General features: G+C 38.4%; 1 protein-coding gene across 1 annotated transcript; it reads left to right on the top strand.

Moving 5' to 3' along the window:
* Positions 1-2,481: 2,481 nt before the first annotated feature.
* On the top strand, positions 2,482-17,265 carry LOC139691229 (zinc finger protein 431-like; the record flags this gene model as incomplete). The annotated part of the gene is made up of 3 exons (XM_071588974.1): positions 2,482-2,568; positions 3,621-3,848; positions 16,516-17,265. Coding segments are annotated over exons 1-3 (1,029 nt in total), but the record flags the coding sequence as incomplete, so codon positions are not given.
* Between the last annotated feature and the right edge of the window lie 5,054 nt (positions 17,266-22,319).

A 22,319-nucleotide genomic window follows, 5' to 3' on the forward strand; every position in this document is an offset into this window, starting at 1 on the left:
AACATGGGTGTTAATGTATATTATGCACCATCTTAGCTATTTATCACATTGCCGAGCTTATAAAGAGAATCTTGATTATTTTATGAATCTAACTAATATCTTTTTCACTAAAGTTCTCCCATGAAATCATGCTCAATTACTTCCACCCACATGCTCCTAAAATTCGGATATCAAACTCATAGGTCCCTAATGTGGGACTCAATTTCAACGAGAATAGCAAATCGCTAAATGAATCTTTTCGAAATGCAGTTTTCGAGAGAAGCAAATAAGAGACTTTAGCACTTAGAAGGTATTACCATGGAATAAACTAAATATTATAAATCCACATTATATTCCAGCACATTTCCATATTACCGTAATGCTATGTCAGCGGCTACATGATTAAATCAATACTTATTCTTACATCCTGGCATCGTAACAAATTTGATTCATTTGAGCTGGATCTTCGAACTGAATGAACGGAAACATAACCAATTGACTCATTTTTGTTCGATGCCAATTAAAGTTTTAAGGATACTTTTGATTCTCCATCAGCTCAAATTTATCAACAAAAAGACTAATTCCGCTTTTTATTTCATTTCTTACCGGATTAGATATAATACTTCAGGGAATACTCGCCTCTATGTGCAATAATATAGGCCTCGCCTCTATGTGCAATATATATATGATCCTCTCTCTCCCAATGAGTCGGTCATATTTATTGACATTTGTGCTGTTACCCATGAACTGTTTTGATCATGAAAACAAAAGAAGACTGAAAAACAACTGTCGTAAGTCGTCATCTCTATAATGTCGTGTTGTTTTAATAATTGAACTTTTTAGCGTAATATGTGAAAGAGATCCTGACATTTAACTTTAGATTGTCCAGTAAATCATCCGGCGTAATCTTAAATTTTCAGAATGTGTGATGAAATTGATTTCGTAGTATGCAGGTTGTGTTTAAACAGTGGTGGACTATTAATAAATATATTCGATAACAATAATAAGTCGGAGTTTATGTTGGAAAAGTCTATTGAGGATTTGATAAGTGTAAAAGTAAGTGAGTTTTATGTGTGCCGTACTCTTTAAACTTTTGGAGATCTTTTCGGTGAACATTTTAAGGAAATGGTTTTAGATTACGTATGGGGGAAAAGGTATTAGCGATAAGTAGGCAAGAAGAGGTTTGAGCATTTTGATGTTAATATCTGTCTATGAAACGTTTTATTAGGTGGTGGAGGATGCAAGTTACCCCTGGTTGGTTTGTTCTGCCTGTAAGAAGAAGCTAACGGAATTTCGTTTATTTAAGCGTCGATGTGCGGAGTGTTTGTTTGTTTTCTACAACCGTATCCAGAAGGGGTGCAATCCTGTTGCGAAAAACTGGATAACCAATAGAGAGCAAGTAAGTTGTATCAATCAAATTGAACTTTATGTATTTAAGCATCTCATTGTATCTTATTTGATTAACATGCTGAACAATCCATTCCCGTATCTTATAACCTTTAGTAGTTTCTCGTAAGTATTAACTCTTCCTGTAAGGAAACATGGAATATTAAATTAATTTTTTTATTGTGTATTTCACATTTCCCGCAATTACATTTCAAAAGTGCTATCAATCATCCTCTGTCTTCTATGACCATGTTCTTTCGCACCGCACCAGGCTGGGCTCCATATCAAAGTTAATGCGAGTGTTTTCTTAACATCCTTAATTTACGTCCCTGTCATATCTACGCAAAAAATAATTTAAATAAATCAAGGTCAATTTTTATTTGACCTCTTCAAGCTACTGACCAGAAGGTTTAGGCTCGATTCCCGGGAACTTCTTTATGGGGACTGTGGTATTGGGTGGTTCTAACATAATGCGGTAATGGGCTTATTATTCCGTCAACTCTACCATCGCCTACCAAACCGACCTTCCACCAGTCCATTGGGTCAATTTGATTGCCAATAATGAATACAATGAACTGGAGATCCAACAGAATGAATTAATCAGATATGCATATCAGTCATAACCAATGCTGTTGCACAATTATTATTATTATTAATAATATTCTATTGTCTCAAAAGTTTGATGTCATTTTCCCAAGGTTTAGTTAAAAGCTAAAAAGCTTTCTTTACCAGTGCTCATTTAAAAACCTACATTGATATAGTGAACCATCATATAGTAATATGTATTCTAATTGATGAATGATAGAGGCATGCAATTCAACTACTGTTAGTAACTTGAATGGGTCAATGACTGACTCCCAAACTGTTCTTATGCCAGAATTATGTGAAAAAGTTCGGCCCCTAGGATTTGGTGCCGTGATTTTGAACTGTTTATAGACTGGCGTTATTGTATTGTAATGTTTACATGCTTTGAATTAGTTTCCTGGTGAGATCAAGAAAGAGACTGATGACGACGCCATTGCCAGTGGCAATGTTGATAATAGAGCTGTGGATGTCCGAGACGATGGGATCATTGTCAAAGAGGAGATTGACACTGCCAGTAGATGCTCTGTTGCTCCAGAAAAGGAGTTAGATTTGCCAATTGTCACATCAATGCAGGGTGTTGACAGCCATCAGTCCGGCATTGATGAAACGGGGAATTTGGTGAGTGTGCATATTCAGGTCTTATGCGCAATTAGCACAAGATGCACATTTCTAGTGTCTTCTAAAGTACAACATTGCTGTTTGAATGACACTCCGTATTTCAGATAGATTGTGTCTTTCCATCAGAGCTGATTATCTAACCCAAACCTTGTAGGAGTTATTAACTTGCTATTTAATTATATATTTGAATTAAAACTAGCCGCAGTTGATGGCTCCTCATACTCTGTGGAAGGTTGCTATTGCCGTTGTAATGTTAAGTTGATGTCCTCCTGTTTAACAAATCTCTTTTACACAGCACATTAGCACATTAAAGCAATTAGCACATTTCTAGTGTCTTCTAAAGTACAACATTGCTGTTTGAATGCCACTCCTTATTTCAGATATATCGTGTTATTCCATCAGAGCTCATTATCTGACCCAAAGCTTGTAGGTATTGGATTCTATAATATAATATAAATATGCTGGATGAGTGGAGCTTGCAAATCAGTTGTTTGGCCTGTGTCTAGAGTAGCAATTTTAAATGAATTTATTAAATAAATGATTAAATTACAAGTGGCATGATTAATGAGCACTTGCCTTTTTGTATCAATTCTTTATCTTTTTGGTGAGAACATGTGGCAGAAACTTTGATTTTTTTTAAATTATATATATGCAGTGGATTATGTATGTGTATTAGTGTACATGTATGTACTTACACATCTTAATGAACAGTTTAATTATAATTAGAACAGGGGAGCTTTAGCCCCATGTTTTCAGCCAAACACAAAATATTTATCATGAAAACCTTGCACTGTTATAAGATATGTATTCCTAAGTCACAGCAATTGCTATTTAATTATATATTAGAATTAAAACTAGCCACAGTTGATGGATCCTCATACTCTCTGGAAGGTTGCTATGGCCATTGAAATGCTAAGTTAATGCCCTTCAGTTTAACAAATCTCTTTTGCTTTTCTTCCATTAATGATTTAAAAGTGATTTGTACAAATTAACCTGTATGTATCACAATCCCTGCAGTCATGTAATTGCAAGTTATGTCTGTCATGCATTAGTTCCCCAGAATAAACAAGAAAGAGAATTTAAATGACCAGATCACCGAAGATACTATTGACAGTGTTGCTGTAGATGTCCCAGATGACATGATTGAAGTTGTCAAAGAAGAGGTTGACATTACCAGAGGATGCATAGCTGCTTCAGAAAGGAATGCAGATTTGCCAGTGTTCCCATTAACACTGGAAGGAGACAGTAATTGGTCGGACAATGATGAAGCAGAGAATTTGGTAAGTGTGAATCTTCATTTCGTCTGTCTGTCCAATGTAGAACTCAGCAAATTGCCATTCTAAAAACCATTATTCCGCATCTTAAATGACGTCTTTTTGAGTACAATTTAATAAGAATTGAGGTCACATTTGGTGAGATAAAAAGAATAAGAAATATTATGGTTAAATTTAAGAGAAAAGGGAATTTATTTTGATTGCAGGTTGCACTGTGTTTTCTTCTGCTCTAAGAGTCTATAATTATGTAACCAATTATGCTGATACTTTCAACATGTTCTGTTGTTCCTCCATGCACTGCTTGTTGTAATTAATAAGATCAGGCCCATTTGTGAGATTGTTCCGTTGGTTTGTTCTTCTTCCTATGGATGATCTGGTTCAAGCGGAAGTATTAAGAATGGCTTTCTCTTTATTGTTCTTCTCCCTCTTATGTTCAGGGCATACTTTAATATGTTGAGTAAGTAGGTAGGTGGTCATGTTGCACTGGTTTGGTCAACATCATCTGTGATATGGACATTATCTGGCAGTCAGTTTGAACATGTCTTCTCCACGTTTGCCCAACTGCGCCAAATACTGCCGACTGCCAATCATTTCCATAAACAGATATCATTTAATCGATCTGTGCTCTGTTCAACCTTTCAAATATTAAAGAAAGGATCTTTATCATACTGCACCAGACCTAACATCTCCATACTATGAGTTACTTCTATCTACAACTTCCTGGTACAAAACTGATCAAAATTTATAATATGAGTTGAAAACATTAAGCCCATACAGATCAATTAATTGTCAAGGGCATGCATTCGTGATACCTTTGTGACACCCCAAATTATAGACAAATTAGTTAGAAACAAAAAAAGAAAACTTGCCAATAAACATACTACACTTCTACCACAACGGAAAGACAACAATAATAAATTTATCGCATTACCTTTCTACCCCACATTAACCCGAGGCCTTGATAAGGTCTTTAAACAAATTGGTACCAAGGTCACTTACGCAAACCGTAACACTCTTCTTACGTGTTTAGGGAACCCGAAAGACACAGACAAATCAGGTATTTACGAAATTACTTGCTCACACTGTCAACTCTCCTACATTGGACAGACCAAACGTAATCCCAAAATCAGATTCAAGGAACACATAGGACACTTTAAGAACGGACCTTTCGATAGATAGTCGCCAAACACATTTTTGAAATGGAACACTCTACCACTCCCAACGACTTAACATTATTAAAACCGGTACAACACTATAAACTCGATGCCTGTGAGAGCTTACACATACACTTAAACAAGAATAAACTTATGAACAATGAACCAGGCATCATCAACAGTTCACTTTTTAACTTTGTTAGTCATTTCAGAAACAGACAGCCCCCTCCTCCTAATAGCCACCACTCTTCCCCCACTCCTTCCCACGTGACCTCAACAAACTCCCCCCCACCTACGGACCATCACTTAACCCCTTCCCCCTTGCCCCTCCAGGTATACTACCTTGATCAAAAAGTTCCCGGAATAACCACCGTGTGGCGCTCCCATCGTTCCGATTTGAGTTCTGTTTTTTTTGTTAAATTGGTACATCTGTTGTTGATATTCCCTTTAAATCTTAGTGTCATAACTTGACATTTGCAAAAGTTACGTAGCCAAGAGTACATCTATCTCTGTGTGTGTTGGCGATTTTTTACAATTTCAGAAATGGATTTAAATTTGCAACAACGAACTTGTATTAAATTTTGCGTAAAAAACGAATTTAGTGGCGCACGGACGTTGGAAATGTTGGAAAAGTGTTTCGGCAACGATTCTCTAAAAAAAACGGTCGTTTACCAGTGGCACGAGCGGTTCAGAAGTGGTCGTGAGTCAATCAAAGATGATGAACGCAGTGGCAGACCATCGACATCGAAAGTCGGTGAAAAAATTGATAAAGTAAAAGAAATGTTGGTCAATAACCGCAAATTAACCATCAGAGAAATAGCGGAGGACTTGAACATTGCCTATGGATCCGCCCAAGACATTGTGGTTAATGAATTGGGTTTCCGTCGTGTAGCAGCAAAGTTGGTGCCAAAAGACTTCAATTTCATGCAAAAAAGAGACCGTGTTGACGTCGCAAAAGACATAATTTGCGAGGCTGAATCCGATCCCACATTCATCAAAAGGATGATTACTGGAGACGAGACGTGGGTTTATGAGTACAACACGCAATCCAGACATCAGGCAAGTGAATGGCGTTCACCAAATGAGCCGAGACCAAAAAAACCACGTCGTTTTCAGTCAAAAAAGAAGGCAATGCTGACGGTTTTCATGGATTACAACGGTGTAGTGCATCATGAATTTTTGCCAGAAGGCCAGACAGTAAACAAAGAGTATTATTTGGGCGTTATGAGACGTTTGCGTGAAGCAATTCGCCGAAAGAGACCAGAAATATGGGCAGAAAACTCGTGGATTTTGCACCATGATAACGCACCGTCGCACAGTGCTATCATTATTCGTAATTTTTTGACGAAAAATGCAACAAATACCATCCAACAGCCACCGAATTCACCTGATTTGGCTCCCTGTGACTTCTTTCTGTTCAATCGAGTTAAAAAACCATTACGGGGAACGCGTTTTAGCAGCCGAGAGGAAGTAATGGAAAAATCGCAGGAAGCACTGATGGACATACCGAAAACCGAATATAAAAAATGTTTCGAGGATTGGATCAAGCGCTGGCATAAGTGTGTTGCAGTCGATGGGGATTACTTTGAAGGGGACAATATAGATTTAGATGAATAAACTTGTATTTTTAATTTTCTGAATAAATTCCGGGAAATTTTTGATCAAGGTAGTATATACCTCACCCCCCGACCTGAACACCCACTTGACTTTGGACAGTGCCTGGTGCACATTCCTCTTCTTAGTTCAAGTGCCCCATTTGATTTTCTCCCCGTTGATGGTCACCTGGTAAGCGAAATACCGATATAGGAGTTCTTCGTAATTATTTTTATTGGCCTTAGGATCTTCTTCCTTGAGATTATTTCTATCCCTCCATAGGTGGCCAAAATCATTTAACTCCCAACTTTGGTGGGGAAGATGAATCTAGTGTGGACAAATTTTGTCCAATTAGTGACGTGCATGACTGGATGAACAATATTCCAACTGTTCCTATCTACCATCTAGTGAAACCACAGCCAAGGGAAGAGGGCTTTAAAGAATAAGCAGGGAAAGAAGACCGTGGTGAGCTTGACTTTATTCTGGTACTGTAAGGAGACATAAGAGTTTAGCATAATTGGGAGCTGTAGTTCCCTCGGGGACCCCAGTCGATGGTGAAATGCAACTACTTTCATAGTTTTATTACTTACTTGGCCTTTGCAGCGTCCTTTAGGATGAATTTAGGCTTATCATAATACCATGACCATGTGGACAAATCTGGAATAATGCTAGTTCCTCCCGATTCCTTGAGGATCGCAATCAGGAGAAAAGCACAGGAAGGCCTGGCCATCGCCAACACTTGGCACTGTGTCGAAATGTTGACCCATGATAAGATTTCGGGTGTTGTCCGAGTAGGTACAAAGCCATAAGACACCTTTTTGGGCTTTGCCAAGCTGGCACCAGGGCCCTGACTGATGCATTTTGGTATGGAAGCACATGTGTTTGTGGAAAACATGCACAACTACCTCAGATTCTGCTTCCTGATAAGGTGGCTGACTGGGTTCAGGGATAGTAACACAAGGTTGTAAAGGTAGTGTTGGAGATTGGGGCAGATTCTGGAACTGGGTCCAGAGCATGGATAGTTCTGGGTCATCGTCTTCACTATCCGACCCTTCTGGCTCCGCATCCTCTTTGAGCTTGTCCTCATGACCACCATTGTCTTCTATGATCAATCTATCTTCATCAGTGTCACCGCTAATAGTTCAATCGGGTTCTATGGCAGCCTGGAACCCTCTATAAGCCTATAAGCAAAGGTTCATGTCCTCCCACTCTCAGTTTCCTTGTAGTGATGTGGCTGCAGGCTTGGGATATATTTGGGATCTCTGCATTCGTCTATATTAAGGATCTGGAATATGTCCTTTTTTCTAACATTATTCAACGCTTGGTAGTCTATACAGACTTGCAGAGAGGGGGAAATAATTCCCTGTGTCAACACCTTCTGAACTGCCTTCTTTAGAGTCTGATGTTACTAATGGGAATGCAATAGGGTCCTTTTTTATGAGTTTGGCCTCGACTATGTCAATCTGATGCTTGATTACGTTCATGCACCCTAACTCAATATTTTTATGCAGAAATATCTCCTTGTACTCAATGACGAGCAGTTCGAGTGGATCAAGGGAATCAACTGGCATTTTGCTGAAATCGAAAAAGGTCATAAGTTTATCTATTCTATTGCTCCTGACCAAAAATTATCATGTTTTTATTGACCTTCAAGAACATTGATCTCGTGTTTTTGCTCTTGAAATAAGTCAACTTCTACATAAAAGTCTCGTTTTAGAATTGGTGCGTCAGCTTTCAAGTTGAAAATGACTATAGGAATCTTTCTCTCTTTGCTTAGTGATAGTATTGTTGATATTATGATTAGATCTCTCTTTTCTCTTAATATTTCCACATCACTTCAATTTGATCCATTGCATCTCACACTATCAATTACAATTGAGAATGAAAGTACTCAAATTGATTTTTTGATAACAATCTTTGGCCCTTCAATTATTATTTCTAAATCACCCGAGCTTCCAGTCACACAGCTAGACCTCTTAGTCAGCTCTTGGCCCCTGCTAATCCCAGAAGTGGCAACAGTATCACTCTTGTTAATAGATGAGAAATCACAGTCACCCTTGGACACTTCATTTTTAATCCCATCATGCCTTTTGTGATACAGACACTTAACTGGCGGGTTGGCCACATGCCTTTGTGGATCTCCTGTGCTCGACTCAATTATCTCTTCATTCACGGGCCCCATATCTCCTTTTGGCATTCCCAACTCAATCAACTCGTAAGAGACTAATGTTGCATTAATTTTATTTCTCACTGGCAAGAAGACCTCTGGCCTTACTGTTTCCAATGGGCAGGATTCCCGCATATCTAGAAGATCCTGAATATCACCTTCTTCCAGCAAAAACCCTTTTTCTCATCACCCAGAAAATCATATTCTGGGAGGCTTGAGCTAATAATGTCTTGGTTGAGGATATCTCTTGTCATCAAAAGGACAGATTACCTTTTTAAGGGCAGTACGTTATTCCCTTGCTTAATCCTGTTCTTTGAGCTCTCTTGGCTCGAATCTAAGTATGTTTCTCAACCCTCACTAATCTTCAGTTTTCTATCCTGGAAGAACTGACTTCTCCCATAGCGGGCCATGAAGTTGAGACCTAGGATTCCATTGTAATTAATGTTTCTGAGATTTGCAATCAAGTTGTCATGAGGGTATAGGTTCCCAGTTATAACAAATGGTATTGTCCATAGACCTAAGACCACTAATGGGTAGCCTGAAGCACTTCTTACTCTAGAATGATACCTGGATACTTCAAATTGATGAAGAGGAAAACTTTTTTCATGAAAGATAGTGATTGTTTCTCCCATGTCGACCAAGAAATGAAATACTCGGCCTAAGATTTTCACAGGAATAGTTCAGCCTGCTTCTGGCTTAACAGCTAAAGTGATAATAATGAAAACTTCGTTGCAATTTTCCACAGTTAAAACTTTATTGCCGACCATGGTTTCGATACACTGTATCATCTTCAGGTGAGGAAAAGTACAAGGAGAAGGGATATATATACCAAGTTTCAAGAAGGGGTGGCAGGGGAGGAGGGAGCGGGGGGAAAGGGGGGGTTTTGTCATAAAAAAAAGGCAGGAAAAACCAATAGAACCCCTGAAGTGCGGGCAGCTCACTCTTCGGGGAGAGGAGGGGGGGGGAAAGGTGTCGTCATAAAGGGCACTGAGGGAAGTTAATGGACAAAAGTGGGGAGGGGCAAGAGAGGAACTGAATGTCGTTAAGTAGCTCTATCTTCTGGTTTCTCCGTTGGATAATCTCTAAACTCTTGAGAGCGTCCAATTTCTTGCTCTTTTGGAATTTGTGCAACGGCTTAAATTCAAAATCCGGGGAATGGTTCTTCTCCAAGAGGTGGGTGGCAAAGATGGATGTGGTGTTGCCTAACGTATAACATTTCCGATGCTCCTTGATGCAATGTTATATGATGATTGAAGGCATGGGATGAAGATGCCTTATCCCTTGAAAAACTCTCTCAGTCACAGGTCTACCGTTGAATTTCTTCCGACGTTTGTACTGTGACTCGCACTTTGTGGAAGGGAATGATATTGTCCTCTGAAAATGACTGCTTCTTAGTCAAAACACTTGTGTAAGCTTCTGGGCATTCTCATTACCCTCCTGATAGAGTGGGAGTGTATGCAAATAGCAAGGATCAATGCTGCTTAGTACATCCAAGCTAGTGAGTGTGTGATTATTTTGCCTTTATTATTATACGTGTGACTGACGAGCTACTGGTGCATGGGGAACCTCTCCTAAGCCCTGATTGAATGTAATCGCTTGTGACTAGCAGGGATTAATGCTAAATTGTATGCGATTAGTTTTCGTTTATTTTATTTCTCAATTTTATTTAACAACGTATGATTGTTGGGCCCCTGACACAGAGGTTAACCTCTTGTAAGCCCTGATTGAATGTTAGTGCTTTATGACTAGCAAGGATCAATGCTATATAGTACATCCGAACTATATAGTACATGATTTTTTTTTGTTTATTATATTTCTTAATTTTATTTCACAACATGTGATTGTTAGGCCCCTGACGCAGAGGGAAACCTCTCGTAAGCCCTGATTGAGTGGGAGTATATGCGAAAGCAAGGCTAAATGCTGCTTAGTACCACTATGCTAGAGAAAGCGTGATTAATTTTCATTTTTTATCATTCCAAATTTAATTTTATTACGTGCCTTTCAGTGCTTGAGACTAGCATTGATCAATGCTGTATAGTATATTCAAGGTAGATAGTACGTGATTCATTTGCAGTCTTCCATTTCATTGTTCTAACCATTTGTGTTGTCTAAATCTGTCAATTATTTTTTGGTTTTTTAATTTTTTATTATTGGTCTTATTTTCAGTTAATTATTTATTTTTATAATTTATATTGATTTACTGCTTGTATCTTCTCCAATTTCCCTCACCCGTCCTTTGCCCATTTATAAGAGTATGGTTGGGGTCTACTCTTCTCGTTGAACTTCTCATGACTCTGGAAGTATGGTACTTATCCATATCTTGACATATTGGCCACCTTCTTAGTAGTTAGGCTAGTCTAGTTAATTCCTGGAGATGATGGAAGCCCATCATCTCCAGGAATTAACTAGCTTGTCAGAAGCAGAAGTTCTGACTTCCTCCATTATCTCCTCAAATCTCCTTAAGATAATGGTAAACCAAACAGTGCTTAAATTAACACTTGACCTGGCCTTTGTTGGTTTTGAGAGGGCAAAAGTATTACCTTTGTATAAGTATGCCCATTTGCGGGTGTTACGTGAAGGCGGAGCGATCACTTTGATAATTGTGCTACCAATAACACAACAGCACACAACAGTATTTTCACCCTCTTTTCAGCACATTCTTTCCCAATGCTGACAGCTAAGGGTAGTCTGGGTGTTTTGGCGTGGCCAGAATTGCCATGCCTTGCAGACAGTAATAAAGAAGATGTATTCATCTTAATGCCTTTTAACTATTCACACCACTGCACTAAAGGAAAAATCTATGTCTGCCCGCCTAGTTGTTTTATTCAATCAATTTTTGAGGTTGTGCATCCGGGGTCAAGGGAGTTTACATGTGTCATCCGGATATTTGGCCTATGATGCTTTGTAATGCCTACCCAGAAAAATGGAGCCATTTTATGATAGCTTTGTCATCCCATGGAAATATCAGTTGAACCTTTTAAAGCTTTTTTTTTATTAATTCAACATATATCATAATTGCCAACCATTGAGACTCACTCCATAATATTTTCAAACAAATGGAAAGACTGAATGCACACAATATATTCTACAGGGTGGCACCCAAAAATGGTAGGACTGACTGTCTCTGGCATGAATAGAGCAGTGGAGGGGGGTCTGTCTGGCAGGGTAAGGTGGAGGGGGGTCTTAGCAACAGACCAACACCAACCTCAGTCACCTGCGGGCTGTCATTGAGTAAAGACACCGTTTTTAGTGAAGCAAGTTTTTTGTCCCCATCAAAAAACAAAATGAATCTGAATTTAAAGCGATGTTCTTCCATGAAGTTTTGTGCGAAACTCAGGTGGACGGCAACTGAGACCCTCGATATGATCAAGCAGGCCATTAAGCCATTCCACAGTATTTTAGTGGCACAAGTTGTTTAAAAAGGGTAGGGAGCTTGTTGAAGACAACCACTGTTTCAGACGGCTGTCAACAGCAAGAACCAACACAAAAATGGACAGAATAAGGACACTGCTGAACACAGACCAACACTTAACCAGTGTTGAACAACAGGTAACCCGTGTGCACATTTCTAAAAAAGTGTTAGCCAATTTGCACCAAGATGAAAATTGTTTGGACAATGTGATAACTGGTGATGAAACATGGGTTTATCAATATGACCCTGAAACAAAAAGGCAATCCACAGAATGGCACACTTCCGTGTTCTCATGTCCAAAAAAGGCTCGCATGAGCAAATCAAAAATCAAAAGGATGTTGATTGTGTTTGTCTACCATCATGGAGTGGTTCACAAGGAGTTTGTCCCACCAGGGGAGACTGTGAATGCGAACATTTACATGCAGTTGCTCACCCGCCTCCGAGAATGCGTGAAAAGAGTCCAACCAGCCATTGCAAACTGCTGGGTGCTTCATCATGACAAGCACCGTGCCATGGCGCGCTCGTCATCAGACAGCTCCTGGCCAAATACGGCGTTGCCACGTTGCCGCACCCGCCCTATTCTCCCGATCTGGCACCACCGGACTTCTTCTTCTTCCCCCTGATGAAAAGACAGCTCAAGGTGTGACGTTAAGCTTGGCGCAGTGTCACCTGCTAGTTCGAATACACGTGCCCATCTCGCAAGCCGGAGAATGGCGCGGCGCTAGCTGTAAAAAAAGAAAAAAAAGAAGAAAGCCGAGCGTGTGGCACGCTGGGAATGCCGGCCAGCGCGTGGTGAGGAGAGTTCGTGGTGAGACATCCAGGAAGAAGGTCGTGTGCTATAATCGTCGAGTCACCGACAGCCTGCAAACACCGGTGGTGCACGTGCCAATAACTGACCTCGCCATGTGAGCCTCCCGCAGGCCCCAACCGGAACATCAGGAGCCAGCAGCCGCCGTGCCTGCAGCGGCCCGAGATTGGACCGCAACCGCAAGGCAGCCATCTTTGGCTGCAGCCGAGCAGCCACCCAACACCGTGGCCCAGCAGGCATCGGCGCCACGCATCCGTGTTGCTTGGGAGTGCCCACACCTTATCGTGTGCTGAAGAGCCGCTGCCCATCCCGGGGCACATGAAAGGTGAGCAAGCCCCCCCCTGGGACAAGGAGTGTGATGGGCCAGTTGACAGCCAGCGGCGTGACTCTGCGGCTAGCCATGTGGCTAGCCTGGCACCCTCAAAAGAAGTAGAGTCACGGCCTCCCTTGTGTCGCGGTATCGGGGAAATTTTATCTTTAAATTAAATACCACATCACAAAGGGATGGCATTTTGACTCAATAAAGGAGGTTCAAGAGGCTTCCACGAGGGTCATCAACGGCATCCCCAAAGAAAATTTCCAGCGGGCATATGGGAAATGGGAGCAACATTATACTGCGTGTGTAGCAGCTCAAGGAGCATACTTTGAAGATTATTAAGTCCATGTAAGTATATCGTCAATGAAATTCTTGTAAAAAAAATCAGTCCCACCACTTTTGGGTACGACCCTGTGCATCTCAATGAATAATATCAAAAAGATGTGGAACGTCTTTTGTTGGGAGAAAAAGTGTCTGCTGTCAAAATTTCAGGATCATTATTTATAATAACCCTCCCTGGACTAGAACCTTGACATGGTAGAAGGGCTTGTACATTCCGATGACCCCTAGATCTGTGCTGGTAGAAGCAATAATAATTGCTCCCGGTTGGGTCACCCATGCCAGATAGGTGAAAGGTTAGGAGCCGGACAAAAGTAACAGATTCATGCAGAATCTGTTCCTTAGTGAGGTGGCTGCAATGGCATCTGACCCCAGAGGGGCATCCAGCAAGTGATGGTGTCACATTGAAAACACTATTGAGGAAGGCAACCGGAAATCACCTGAATCACCATTCCCATGATTAAAATGATGGACAATACAGAGATTTTGAGTCCTGGCAACTACGGAGCTCGGCCTAATAAGCCGGAAGTAGGAATGAAACTGTGCGGGGAATTTGTAACATCAGTAAGGTTTGCTAATGACCAAGCGAGGGGTTTGTTGGGAGAAATCCTATGGAGACAGCAAAGTGGATGAAAGGCGTGTTGATTGGCAAAAGTGACATGTTAAATAAGACTGTAATTGAGGGAAGAATGTCAGGCAAACAAGAAAAGTAAAGGAACAGGATAGTGATGTTGGATGGGATGAAGGGAGAAAGAAAGTACTCAGAGACGAAGAGGGACCTGATGTGGAGTGGGATGTTGTGTTTTGCTGGGGGCCACAAATTTAATTGACTCCATAGGGGCATGACTAGTTTCCATTATCAGTACTGAGGGCCATTAACGTTGGCTGGGAAAGCCTTGCTTCCCTGAGTATGTCTCCTGGCTGAATGTCAGAGGACAAAGGTCATGCCCAGGAGGGGGAATAAATTTGGCTGTTGGCAAGGCATCAGGGTCAGTTGGGCCATGCATGTCATGACCACGTCTAGCTTGAGGCTTGTTACGCTAGCTGTGACTTTGGCTAGATGATTGGACCTCTCCCATTTATCCGTGAAGAACAAACGCTCCGCCTGGGAACTCATTTTTCATGCCTGTGTTTCTTGCTACCTCATCTCTACCTCCGGTCCTGCTGTGGCTGATTGGGGTAGCATTTGCCGTGCCTGCATCTACCACTGTTCCACTGACACCCAGTCATGCCGTCTTCTAATAGTGATCCCATTCCGGTGCTTGGCTCTCTCCCTCCCTCTTTCTCATCATAGAACATAAATGATATCTTATTTAGTACAATGTGACTTGTTTTGGGAAGTATATATGTATATATATATCTATATATATATATATATATATATATATATATATATATATATATATATATATATATATAATGTTCCTTCGTATTTCAGCCTAAATATTTCCTAATTATCCTACCCCTCAATGCTCCTGATGATGCCAAATGCCCGCTGCAACAAAACCACCATCATCAGCATTTCAATCCAAAGATAAATTTACAATAGACCTTTATTCTTCCTTATTGAGTGTTAATTTCCTCATCCTCTGATAGGTTCCCTGTTTAAGATACTCTTAGTTTGCCCTATATACTTCTCTATTAGACTTCATTATGGGATCTTTCTGATTTTTTTTTTGTATTATGTTTACCACTAATGTTCTTATGCCTCAATATATATCGTATTCATCTTTCTTTGCTCTAGAGATTCATCTTTTATTCTTCTTTATACCTCATCATTTTGCAATTCGTTTCTCCATTAAATCCTAGGCATTCTTCTCCACTGCCATGTTTCAAATATTTCTATTCTCTATAGGTTCGCTTTCCCAAAATCCATGTCTCTGATCTGTGATCCGTAATGTTCCATGTACCACATGAACAATTTGACAAACTGCTTCCTAATTTGCAATTTTATGTTCTTTAAACATAATAATTGCCTCTTCTATTGGAATGCATTTTTTATTTAGATTATTCTTTGCCTGATGTCTGTCAAGCTTTTTCAATCTCATGTTATGAAATAAATGTAGGATTTGACTTGCTCTAGTATCATTCCTCCAATTATTATATCTGCATTCAGCTACCCTCTTCTACAAACAAGGATATTGTTTTTCTTCTTGTAATGCTCAAGTTAAATTGCCAAAGTACTTGTTCCCTACTTTTCAGCTTTGAATGCAGGTCCTCTCATGTCATTGCTATTACCGTATCTGCATACCTATGAAAGTTTATTTCTTTTCCATTTATCTTGATTCCTTTGAAGCCAAATACTTTGGCCTCTTATAGATATATATCAAATAGTGCTGGAAAAAGGTTGTTTACTAGTCAAACTCAATGTTTACTTGTGCTTCCACTTTCCTTCCATTTCATTTGCATGGTTCTTACATGATTCTCATAGAAATTATTCAGTACTCTTCCTCTGCTATACAGTAATGTAGTAGCTGCTTCTAGGATTGTAAATATTTTCTTCAATTGACATTGTCTAGGGGTTTCTCCAAGTCCACAAATGCCATACAATGGCTTGTTTATATAGGCCAATTAATGTGCAGTATAAATTTTATCCTGATATCTCGGTTATTTTTTAGTAATAATTTCTGAGCTATCATAATTTCACATATTAATTAAAAGTGATATTGAAAGGATTGATTCATAAGTAGACAATTAATTATTTGAATAAAGAAAATTCATTTAAATGAAGTAGTTATCACTGGAAATATTATTTCCAAATTTAAAATGGACTATACAGCTTTGTACAAATTTAAAATTCAAGATGGTAGAATATGGCAGGATTTTGATGGATATATTTCATTTTTATACGCCTACAAAATGGTGTTTCTCTTGATCCTTGCAGGACAATTTGGAAAGTGGAGAATTACACTCTTCTTCTGTCAAGGAAGTGATCTCTGTTAAAAGGGAGAATCAATGCCAACAGTGCTCCAGACACTTCCAAAATATTAATGAACTCCAAATCCACTTGTTGACACATACTTCAGGGAGGCCTTACAAATGCGAAATATGTTGGAAAGCATTTACAGAGAAGGCTTACCTTAGGAAACACGTATTGACACATTCACACGAAAAGGCACATAAATGTAATATATGTTCCAGAGCATTCTCTTTAAAAGGTTCGCTAAAAAGACACATGTCAGCACATACTGTTGAAGCATCATTCAAATGTGAAATATGTTCAAAGGCATTCCGTCGAAAGGAAGGTCTTAAGAATCACATCCTGACACACACAGGTGAAAAGCCGCATAAATGTGACATGTGTTCAAAAGCTTTCTCTCGATTAGATGCCCTAAAGATGCACGTATTGACGCACACTGCCGAAAAGTCATTCAAGTGCCACATATGTTCTACAGATTTCTCTCAATCAGGCACCCTTAAGAGGCATATGAGGACACACACTGGTGAAAGGCAGTACAAGTGTGATATATGTTTAAAAGCATTCTTACAAAATGGAGCTCTGAAGAAACATATGTTGACACACACTGGTGAGAAATCCTTCAAGTGTGAGACATGTTTTAAAGCTTTCTCTCAAAAAAGTTCTCTTAAGGTTCACATATTGACACACACTGGTCATAAACCACACAAATGTGAGGTATGTTGTAAAGCTTTCTATCAGTTAGGTGATCTAAGGAGGCACATTGGGATTCACAATGGTGACAGGCCATACAAGTGTGATATATGTTTTAAATCATTCGCACAAAATGGAGCTGTGAAGACACACATGTTGACACACACTGGTGATAAATCATTCCAGTGCGAGATATGTTCCAAGGCTTTCTCTTTAAAAAGCACGCTTAAGACTCACGTGTTGACACACACGGGCGAAAGGAGACACAAGTGTGATATGTGTTCCAAAGCTTTCTCTCAAAAAGGTGATCTTAAAAGACACAAGTTGACCCACACTGGTGAAAAGCATTACCAGTGCCAGATATGTTGTAAAACATTTAGCCAAAAAGGAGTCATGAAACGACACATGTCCATACACTTTGGCGAGAAATCATAAGAATATAAGACATGTTCTAAAGAGAATTCACTTGAAGACTCAAACATGTGAATCATTCTATGACAAATTTGGAAGAAAGGCACCATTAAAAAATATATATAAAGCAACCTAATTAGATAATGGACTGCACAGAAAGATGCAATAACCAACTGAGGTGCTGCCACTGCAAATTCCTATCCATTTCCCAAAGAGTGCATTAGCAACATAATTGGAGTGCACTAGAATGCTTCAGATTGATTAATAGTTGTATACTCTTCCTGCTAATATATTTCCTGTCCAAGATGAAATTATAGTTCACTTGATATCTTTTGCAGAAAAATTAAAAAATCGCCAAAAACTAATTCATATATTCTATGTTAATTTTTCTAAGATAAGATTTAATGAGAAGAAAATAGTGCATCTATTAATAATTTGCTGTACTGTTACAATATATTTGTATAATATCAACTATGACTGTTAAATGTTACTGTTTTGTAGAGAAATAAAACCATTTTTCAAAAATCTTCTCATTTTATATCTCTTAAATTATGCAATATGAAAAGTGAAACATACCTGGTTCATCATGAAAGTAATATCTATGATTTTTTTGTAATGCAATTATCAATGGCAGTGTGGTGCATGACTCTGGGAATATATATTTAGGGTTCTGCCCTTCTAACTCAGTGTTCACCAAATTGCACCAGGCAGTCTTTTCTTTTGTTTTTCCTTTTGTGAAACAGCAGAAAATATCTTTATATCGCTGCCTCCATCAATGAATGACCTTGCCTCCTACATATGATGGTCCAGATCTTGGAGCAAAAGAGAATAATGGAAGTAATGAAGTAGACATGGGTCTATACAGGACTATCAACCGCCTCCCATGAAATTTTTGTAATAACTCCTGTGTTTATTAGGCTAATATATATCAAGTTTATTCAGCTGTCATCATACAAGTGTACACTAATCTCATAAGGTTCAATCTCTCCTTAAAGGCAATCAGTGCTAGTATTATTTGTTCCTGCAAGTTGATAGTAATAATCTGAATTGGGAGATAATTTCCTTCAATTGACTTTCAAAAATAAAAAAAAATATACGTAGAGGGATTTGGAAATTGGCTGTCAGCAAAGTAATACATATAAAGATGTAGGTATGTTCATGTATGTAGAGCTAGAGATACCATGTTTGGCATCTTTGAAGTCCAGGTACTCATTCTATGCATATATGTTTGTGGTATTATTGGGTTAAGACTGGTTCTGTCATCTTTGCTCACTCTGCAAACTGCTATAAAATGGAATGCAATTTATAAATCAGAATCTGTTCAAAATATTTGGGTGCAGTGTGTGTGCAGAGATGGAATAATAAATCAAGAAAGAGAGAGTAAGCATGAGTGGATTAAGTCTGACTTTATAAAAATTGCAACAAAGCAGCAATGTACACTCAATTGTGAGAGAGATTACCACTGCAGCAGTCTAAACTATCCTTGTTACCAGATGACTTGACAAATTATTTGTTCCTCAGGACAGCATTAATATTTCACCCTTTCATGAACAATACCACTAATGCACCACACTTACTCATTTTATATAGTCTCTGCTCTGCACAAATACCAAATGAATGAACATCAGCTACTTAGAAGTTTATTCCTAGTAAAATATCATCACTTTATGGATTTTAAATTTGATGGGATATTCAATTGTATGACTCAGTTTGTCTTGCTATTGTAAATAAAAAAAGTTGCTTGTTGCCTTTCCAATATTTCAGCTTGCATTACTGACCTAGTGTATGTGTCTGTGCAGCATAAATACAGCAAACATTCAGCTCCCTTGACAATTACTCACTACATGCCAAGTTACTAGAGTAAGTTACTTTCTTGACTGGGTGAAGTTCACTTAAGTATTTCAGTTTACTTCTCTCGCCAAAAACATTGATCAACAGTCGGTGATTGTTTAAACAATATGCCGACTGCAAATGTGGCTTTATCACACATTCATGGTGGTTTTAAAGTAAGTGGAATGGTTTAATGGACAGCTTAGCGTTAAAAGTATAATTGCATTATTCACAATTTACTCCAACTAGTATTAAACGTTGTTAAAACAACTGTAATACAAAATAAACAACTTCCCAGCCGGAAACGTGCTGCTTAATAGCTGACAGACGATTTGGTGATGCTATAATGTCCTTAATCATTAATAACCAATCTTATTTGTTCATGTAATCAGATTTGTGGGTAATCTGCATATTAGGTTAACATCCACATTAACTGACAGTTAGATATAGCAAGACATAATGAAACCAAGCATAGATATTTGTCTTTTAATATATTTATGTGGGTGTTTAGGGTTGTCTTGTTATGACTGTGTACTGTGGCCCGGATGGACCATTCATTAACTCTCTTAGTGCGGCGGGGATTCCAGGGGTACTAGTGAGAAGTGCGGAGGTTAATTTAAGAAAATGTATCACCTTAGGAAAAAAAAATTATTAAGTTATTTGTTTAGATATCAATATGCAGTTTTTTTATTTTAAAATAAAATATTGTAGTTAATAATGTTGTAATACATTTACATCATCTGAAAAATAAATGTAATTATTACAGTATCATAAATTTGAATAATATTTTTTTTAGCAATAATATTTCGATTTTTAGACACAATACTAATATTAATTTTAAAACATTTTTCAATAAAACTACGACACTTAAATATAATAAAGAATCAAAAAGACATGTAGAAAATATTATAAATAAATAAAGAAAAACCAGTGAATTGCAAATTTTTTTGTCAGCCTCTGCATAGTTCGATTTTGTTGAAAAGGCTGATCTCACCTTAGTCAAATTGGGACTTTTCCCCTTTCCTTGAGACTGCAGCAATGTGCTTTACAATCTAAAGGTGGAAAAAACCAAGTTCTAACTCACAGAGAACTGCTGACAATGTAATCCATTACACAGGGTGCAAATGATTAGATAGGATGGATGGCAAGAGAAACCAAAATGATTACAAAGCAGTGCTCTCATTTCCATCGTCTCAACAAAGTCTGAATAAGCAGCTAGCTATATATCAACACCATAACACATTCAAGAGATAACAGATGATCACAGATTAATTAGTAGTCTTTCAGTGGCTTCTCAAAGTGGAAAGACCACTCAGAAAAAACGAGCAAACAATTAGGCTAAGCTTTCCGACATGTACAAAACTGAACGAAATATTATAGTAAGAATTATAATCTTTGAAAAGCATTTAAAATAGCTAATAAAAAATTTGAAAATTAGTTACGTAATTCTATGGAATTCAACCGATCGATAGCACAAAAACCATAAATTATTAAAGAAAAAACCATAAGTTACAACGATTTAAACAATAGCCTACGCAAGAGCCGATATATCGGCCCGCCGCACTTTTCGCCATGGATACGAAAGCCGATATATATCGGCCCGCCGCACTAAGAGGGTTAAATCTGTTGGTGGCAAATATATGAATAATAATTCATTTGGTGTCGCCAAAAAGTCAAGTATCCTGTAATAACGTTATTCACTGCTTTGCTCTTTTTGAAACAAATGGTTCCCAACTAAATTCTTCAAAGGTATGCATCACATTTAAATGTCGTCCCTTATCAATTTATAAAGTGTGTATTTGGCAGATTGACCTTAAAAGTTTCCAATTCTCTAGTTGACCTTTTCAACCTGGTTTCAAATAATTGCTTTCTGTTTCAAAAGATCACCTAATTGCCAGCCCTTGTGGGCAGCATGATACCATCCTTGCCTCCCAGCCCAGAGGTTGTGTGTTTGATTCCACTCTAGGGCTAGGCTGTATGTAAAAATCTCAAATGTAATGATTTTAATGTAAGGTTTAGGTGTTAAAAAGGACTAAAAATCTCAACCTCGTGCAATTAAGTTGGGAATAAATTTAAAAAAATAGCCACACCAAGTGAAAACATTCTGTTACCTTTTCATTAAATTTTGCTGCAATCAGTCTAATCAAACACTCCTCCTTTAAAGCTGACCCTCAATTACTTTGGATTTTTTTCTCCAATGAAAAGGTTTATCATAGTTTAAGACTCAAGTAACTATCTTTAGATTCTTAAATCGATCTAATCAATACTAAGTATCTTTGTTTTCCTTTATTCTCATAACTTCAGGGCTCTAAATTTTCTGATATTTAATTCTAATTCCACTCCTTACACCACACCAATAACGAGACTACATCTATAGAGAATAGTCTGTTATATCCTGGTGTCCTTATTTTTGCTAAATCTTCTAAAGAGAGAATTCAAATCATCCCGTGCACCTAGGCATAGACTGCTGTAGAAAATCCCACTCGGAAACATGGCTTATCTTTGGTCGAGTAGTAAATAATTTTATAGCGTAAATTATGAACCGTTGAAAGTGGAAGGATTTTTAGCTCATTTTCTGTAATCAATGAGTAAATGCAGTTAAATAAACGTTTCAAAGTAAATATTTCATCTGTGTTGTGGTATTATCTGCGTAATGATTGCACTAGTTCTGTTGTAGCCTGTTCCAAAGATGTAATAGATACCCTTAAATGAAATCGTTGTTGTTGACTGAAAGCAGGACGGAATCATGCTTCAAGGCACAGAGTAAAGCATGTAGACCAGGAACCCATAAGTTTCTCTTATGGCTTTCATCTCTTTGCCATTAGCTAAACAATTAG

Source organism: Hetaerina americana, unplaced genomic scaffold, assembly GCF_022747635.1.
Source record: "Hetaerina americana unplaced genomic scaffold, ioHetAmer1.1.p SCAF_307, whole genome shotgun sequence".
NCBI lineage: Eukaryota > Metazoa > Arthropoda > Insecta > Odonata > Calopterygidae > Hetaerina > Hetaerina americana.